We start from the raw sequence: 7,048 nt of genomic DNA, 5'->3' as shown, positions 1-7,048 counted from the left end.
TTATTTAATTCATAATATAAAATCACAATAAAATTAAAAATTATGTATACTATAATAATAAATCGTCAATTTTATTCTCAAAGAAATAAAGAAGGAAAATATAGTACCTACAAATACGGTACAGGAATTGATACCTAATAAGTACTTATGTTTGTCATAATTATTTATCGTATTAAAAGTTGGAATATACAAAATAAGACTCGTTTTAGGAAAATCAGTCAATTAAGTCCAGATATTATTGAACATAATGAAGTGACGTAATTAAGCAAACCATAGCTAACCAATCATATATGAGGAAAAAGGAATACTATCATGTTGACAATCAATTATTCAATTTTGACAAACTAGCTAGCTAGCTAGGAAGGAAGGTAAGTGTGTGTACCCACCACTTTGATGCAATTAGGTCTTGACAAAACCCCAAGCATGGCTAGCTCACCCTTTTGATGTGTAAACCAGCCAAGTTGTCGAGTTTAACTTTTATAAAGCTTTAGCAATTTTTAATTTAGAACTTGAGTTCAGGAGACAAGCTTAGTTATGATAGAAGAAGGCTATGACCGCCCTAAAAAAATAGAAAAAATAGAAAATATTAATTATGTATATTAATCATGCCACATGTATTATATATCATTTTATAAGACATTTGTGTATAATGTAGATTGTATATCGTATCCGATACTCATACTATGCATTATTGACTTTAATGGTATGATGGATAGGTACGAGTATAATATTAATCCAATACAATATTTAATAAAAAAAAGTCAAGATACGAATTTCAACAAAAAAATATAATTTTTTTTTATATAATTTAATTAAGAAAGGTAAATTATTTAATTCATAATATAAAATCACAATAAAATTAAAAATCATGTATACTATAATAATAAATCGTCAATTTTATTCTCAAAGAAATAAAGAAGGAAAATATAGTACCTACAAATACAGTACAGGAATTGATAGCTTATAAGCACTTATGTTTGTCATAATTATTTATCGTATTAAAAGTTGGAATATACAAAATAAGACTCGTTTTAGGAAAATCAGTCAATTAAGTCTAGATATTATTGAACATAATGAAGTGACGTAATTAAGCAAACCATAGCTAACCAATCATATATAAGGAAAAAGGAATTATTTATAATTTACATAATTAATATTTTGTTAGAGTAGTTTAATGGTGATAGAGATTTTTTAAAATTTTATGCTCCGAATTCAACTCTTCATAATAATAGTTTGTTTGACAAAATCAAATATTTTATATATAATCTATTTTATGTTGGTCTCCAATAAAATTTCTCAAGATCTGTTGTGCTTGAGTCTTCCTCAATATTTTATACATGTTAATGCTCTTAAATAAGAAGAATAGTAACACTAAAAAGTACTAAAGATCAGTTGTGTTAATTTTACGAGCACAATAAAGAAAATACTAACAAGTATTTTTAGGATATTGTTTAAGGAAACAAAAGAAATGACTTTTATATAAAAAATGATGATGTATTTATGATTTTGATAAGTATTTGACTTATACTTCAAAGACATTTGTGTGGAGTCTTTTAAATAATATTCTTAGGATGCCTGTCAATATAATTTATATAATATTAATTGAAAATTATTTTACACGTTTAGTAAAAATTAAATAAGAGTAAATTTTTTAAAAAAATGGTTACAATATACTTAAAATGATTGGTTTAAGTTAAAGAACACTATCAATGCACTCATAATAATTAATAAGCAACGTAATATTTTTAGATATTGTAGTGTTTATTTTTGGTCGTAAGTGAATAATATTATTGAGTTTGTTCCGTGTTCTCCTTCATCTTTTTGTGAAAGGCTTCTCCTTTTGAATAATTGTGATTGACGAAATAAGAAAAAATTAACAGAGAATGCATTTTCATAAATACGATATTTTGCCAATTTAAATATTGGATCGTTTTTTATAATTATTTAATTAGGTTTTACTCTTATCTTTGGGTCTAACTCATAAAATACGTTTTACTTCTTTTATTTATTTATTTTTAAATAACATTAACAATTAATAAAACTAATGTTTTAACATTTTTTTAGATAAATTAATTACTAAAATATTACGAATACTTCCAAAGTAATATTTTATAAAATAAAGTAATTAATCTTTTAAAATACATTAATAATCAAAATTTTCATTAGTAATTATTTATAAAATGTTAAAACATTTTAATTAAATAATTAAAATAAAGTATATTTAGAATTAATTAAATATAATTAAATACACATTTAATATTAGTCAAACGCATAAAAAAATATTACTTTAATTGGGTACTTGTATATACACGTAAAATCGCATAAAATCTTATTCTACAAAATATTACACTAAAATACTATTACTTTTCAACAAATACATATAAAATAATAAAATAAAATATTTATTATTTATATCACTTATTTAATATAATATGTATCAAACTAGCACATCATAGAAAACATCCGTATAACGAAAATTAATCACAAAATTTATCAACATATAATCTAAAATAATTTTAACATCAAATTAATTATTTAAAATCATATTTAATTAATAAAATAATTTATTATAAAATTTAGGATGTTACAGAAATCATTAAATAGCAAGTGAGTGATATCATGCCACATGTATTATATATCATTTTATAAGACATTTGTGTATAATGTAGATTGTATATCGTATCCGATACTCATACTATGCATTATTGACTTTAATGGTATGATGGATAGGTACGAGTATAATATTAATCCAATACAATATTTAATAAAAAAAGTCAAGATACGAATGTCAACAAAAAAATATAATTTTTTTTTATATAATTTTGACAATCAATTATTCAATTTTGACAAACTAGCTAGCTAGCTAGGAAGGAAGGTAAGTGTGTGTACCCACCACTTTGATGCAATTAGGTCTTGACAAAACCCCAAGCATGGCTAGCTCACCCTTTTGATGTGTAAACCAGCCAAGTTGTCGAGTTTAACTTTTATAAAGCTTTAGCAATTTTTAATTTAGAACTTGAGTTCAGGAGACAAGCTTAGTTAAGATAGAAGAAGGCTATGACCACCCTAAAAAGAAATGGAAAAAAGAATATATATATATATATATATAGTAATATTTATTTATAATATATATATTTAATATTTTGTTAGAGTAGTTTAATGGTGACGGAGATTTTTTTAAATTTTATGTTCCGAATTCAACTCTCCATAATAATGGTTTGTTGGATAAAATTATAAATATTTTATATATAATCTATTTTATGTTGGTCTTCAATAAAATTTCTCAAAATCTGTCGCGTTTGAGTCTTCCTCAATATTTTATACATGTTTATACTCTCAAATAAGAAGAATAGTAACACTAAAAAGTACTAAAGATCCGTGGTGTTAATTTTACGAGCACAATAAAGAAATGCTAACAAGTATTTTTAGGATATTGTTTAAGGAAACAAAAGAAATGACTTTTATATAAAAAATGATGATGTATTTATGATTTTGATAATTATTTGACTTATTTTTGAAAGACATTTGTGTGGAGTCTTTCAACTAATATTCTTATGATACCTGTCAATATAATTCATATAATATTAATTGAAAATTATTTTACACGTTTAATAAAAATTAAATAACAGTAAATCTTTTAGAAAAATGGTTACAATATACTTAAAATGATTGGTTTAAGTTAAAGAACATTATCGTTGCACTCATAATAATTAATAAGCAACCTAATATTTTTAGATATTGTAGTGTTTATTTTTGGTCGTAAACAGAGAATGCATTTTCATAAATACGATGTTTTGCCAATTTAAATATTGGATCGTTTTTTAAAATGACACTTTTTAAAATTATTTGTCTTATGAATAATATAAATATATTTTAATAATATATATATAAATATTGATGTTGATCTAAGGTGTACTTAGATTACCAGTGCGGTAAAGGATGGACGATTGTCCCTTGATGGGTACTTTTTTATGAATCCTCATACAGGGTATTGTACATGTAGAATTGGTCAAGATATGAATTTTCTTGATTGTGGTATAATTTTTAGAAAACTATGAATTAAATAATTAATTAAGCTTCCTTATAAAATTGTACAATCTATATTTTTCTTGTCACCCTTACGAAGTTGTGATCGAGTTTTTGTCATATATTTTTCTTGTCACCCTTACGAAGTTGTGATCGAGTTTTTGAAGGACAAAACATTAGTCACAGTATGACTGTCTAAATGTGATTCAGATCTCAAGTTTAGAATTAATAAAGTATGTTGCAGAATTAAATTTATCAGTAATTAATTAATGTTTCTATTATAATATTTATTATTTGAAAATAAAAGTAAATTAATTAGGAATACGTTAGTACAAAAATCATTAATAGAATATTTTACACCGCTTATCAATCTCAATTATCAATTCAAATCGAACGGTCACATCACAATACTGCATGACGCCACTATTGCGTCAAATCCAAATCCCAAAATATCTTACCATTTAACTTTTTATATGGTATAATTTTGAATGCAGAGAATCCAAGGTTAAGAGTATGAGATTGAATCATAATTGTTTAAATAACTAGCCTTTAATATAAATATAAAATATAAATATGGTCAACTTCTCATCATGTATTTATGAATGTTATTTAAGAGAAGCTGTTTATAATATCTCGATCACATATTAATTTTCCTTCTATAATAGTTTGTTGAGGCACTTCATAAGTGCATCTGTATGTTCAGGCTTCCCAACAGATACTCGAACGTACCCTTTAAGCTCTTTGTTGCTGTAGTGGCGAATCATCACGCCCATCTCTGCAAGATCACCCTGTGTTCACAGAACATGTCTTTTTAGTTATGCATTTTGCACAACTATTTTTAATTGCATTTACTATGAACTGAAGTGATGCCCAATTTCTTTTTGGATGGAAAAATGTAAGTTGTTAGCCAGCTAGAGTTTGAGCCCTGGACCTTCTTTTGGTGTCCTAACTCAACCACTTGAACTACGTCTTGGGGTTGGGAAAGATATCAGCTATCTAATCATTCGCGTTCACAAATGATATAATCATTTGTCCAGAAAGAATCTTCTTGCGGATAAAGTGACAATCAATTTCTATGTGTTTAATCCGCTCAAGGAAGACAGGATTAGACTGTCATATGTAGAGCTGCCTAGTTATCTCAAGTGAGAGTTACTGACTCGAACTTACAAAACTTTAGTTCAACTAGTTTTTCAACCAAATAAATTCACAAGTATTCACAGCCTCAACAGAAGGCACCTGATTTGCTCTTTTCTTCACTACTTTCTTGAGATAAATGCACTAACAAAATAACACGAAGACTGTTTTTTCTCCTAACATGATTGTTTATCCTATAAAATTGATATTTTCTAGGACAAAAAAGGCATCTATTCAAACCAAATATCAAGGTGAAAGTTTCGAAGTTGGCACTAAATTTGCACCCCAAACATATACAAAAAATGAATAAATAAGTATGAAGATGTGAAGATATGAAAAGGAATGTACCTTTAGCTTCTTTGCATCCAATCCAGGTGTAACCTCACAAAGAATGAAATTAGAATGACTTGGAAATGGCCTAAGGAATGGAACTTCCTTCAAAAGGTCAAAAAGCCTCCCTCTTTCTTTCACCAAAGCATCTTTGACATGCTGTATGTTATGACTGTTTAGATTTGGGGCCATTTGGCTTGCGTTATGAATAATAACATGCAATAACAAGTATGAAAAAAATGTTTGGGTATCCTCTAATTGTCTCTGTCGCACCGACACTTCTGACCAAATGTGTGTCTGACACGTGTCAGTGTTGGGCATCGACACGACACAAACACCTTAATTACATTCAATTAATTAATTTTCACAAATTATTACCAGTGTCAACGTGCCAGTGTCATGTCTGGTGTCCATCTCAATATATGAGTATCATAGCTAATTGCTCCCTCTACATGTAAAAGAATCTAGTGTTTGACACAATTGTATTACGATTCATCTATACTTTTACTTATAAGTTATAAAAGCTATCACCAGTAAATAACCAATTAACGTACATGTGTGAGCTTATATATATATGACAGAGCAGAAAAGAAAAACCTCTAGATAGGTAGGATTTTGCAATGCTGCACATGCAGCAACCTCAGCAGCAACAGATACATTATAAGGTTGCTTTGCTCTCCAAAGATACTTGATTATACTCAAAGGAAAAGCTCCATATCCCACACGAAGTCCAGCTAAACCTGAGACAGTAGTTTATTTATAAACTTGAGAAATTATTTGTTGACATTAGGACAAGGAACTCTTATACGCAGCTGTTAAATATTATATTAGAATATAAATATTATATTATATTAGATGGGTTGTAAGTATTCTGACCCGTTAGTATTACTGTAAATTAAGGTTGTTTAATACCCTTTGTCTATATAAAGAAACTCCGTTGTGTAGTTAAAACACACAGGTTATTCAATATGTCTCTCAATACTCTATATATTCAACATGGTATCTAGAGCCAACTCAGAGACAACCCTAATCGTCAACTACCCGGTCGACCCACTGTCTCCGGTGAATATTTTCTTCGGCAAACCATGTTCTCAACTCCGGTTTTCCCCCCTCTGTTGTTTATATGCTGATTCCTCAACTTTTGTTCAGCCGTTCACGCCCTAACATCGCTGCCATCACTGTTTCTGACGAGTTTTTTCGACGAACGACCACTCCAGCAGCGTCGTACACCCCAGATCGGCCAAACCCTTCCGCCATGTCACCAGCAACGCCCTCACGCGCGTGAGATCCACGCGCTGCCCACTGCCACGGCGCGTCTGGCAGCCGTTCACGGTGTCGCTTCTTCCACCGCACTCGCCTCGGCCCCCTGCTTCCATATTTGCCCTCAGTTTTCAGTTTCGAGTGACAGATATACAAGTTCCAGTTCAAACAGCCCATGTTTTCCCGGTTCCGACGCGTTTTCTGACAATCTGTGCTGACCATGGCGTCCCAGTCTGAAACAAAGAGCATCTTCACCAACTACATCACCTCTCCTCTCTCTGTTGAAAAATTGAATGGA

The 7,048-nt window shown here is 29.0% G+C and overlaps 1 protein-coding gene across 1 annotated transcript in view; it reads right to left on the bottom strand.

Annotated features, from left to right (window-relative positions):
• Positions 1-4,556: 4,556 nt before the first annotated feature.
• Positions 4,557-7,048, bottom strand: part of LOC101506392 (histidinol-phosphate aminotransferase, chloroplastic-like) — a 12,584-nt gene continuing 10,092 nt past the window's right edge. The window contains exons 8-10 of the mRNA XM_004514634.4: positions 6,088-6,230; positions 5,509-5,649; positions 4,557-4,814 (exon numbers count right to left, since the gene is read on the bottom strand). Coding sequence (XP_004514691.1) covers positions 4,683-4,814; positions 5,509-5,649; positions 6,088-6,230 — 416 coding nt within the window. The 3' untranslated portion in view covers positions 4,557-4,682. The remainder of the gene's footprint in view (positions 4,815-5,508; positions 5,650-6,087; positions 6,231-7,048) is intronic.

This window comes from Cicer arietinum, chromosome 8 (genome assembly GCF_000331145.2).
Source record: "Cicer arietinum cultivar CDC Frontier isolate Library 1 chromosome 8, Cicar.CDCFrontier_v2.0, whole genome shotgun sequence".
NCBI classification, from domain to species: Eukaryota; Viridiplantae; Streptophyta; class Magnoliopsida; order Fabales; family Fabaceae; genus Cicer; species Cicer arietinum.
This window is presented reverse-complemented; position numbering and strand designations above follow the sequence as displayed.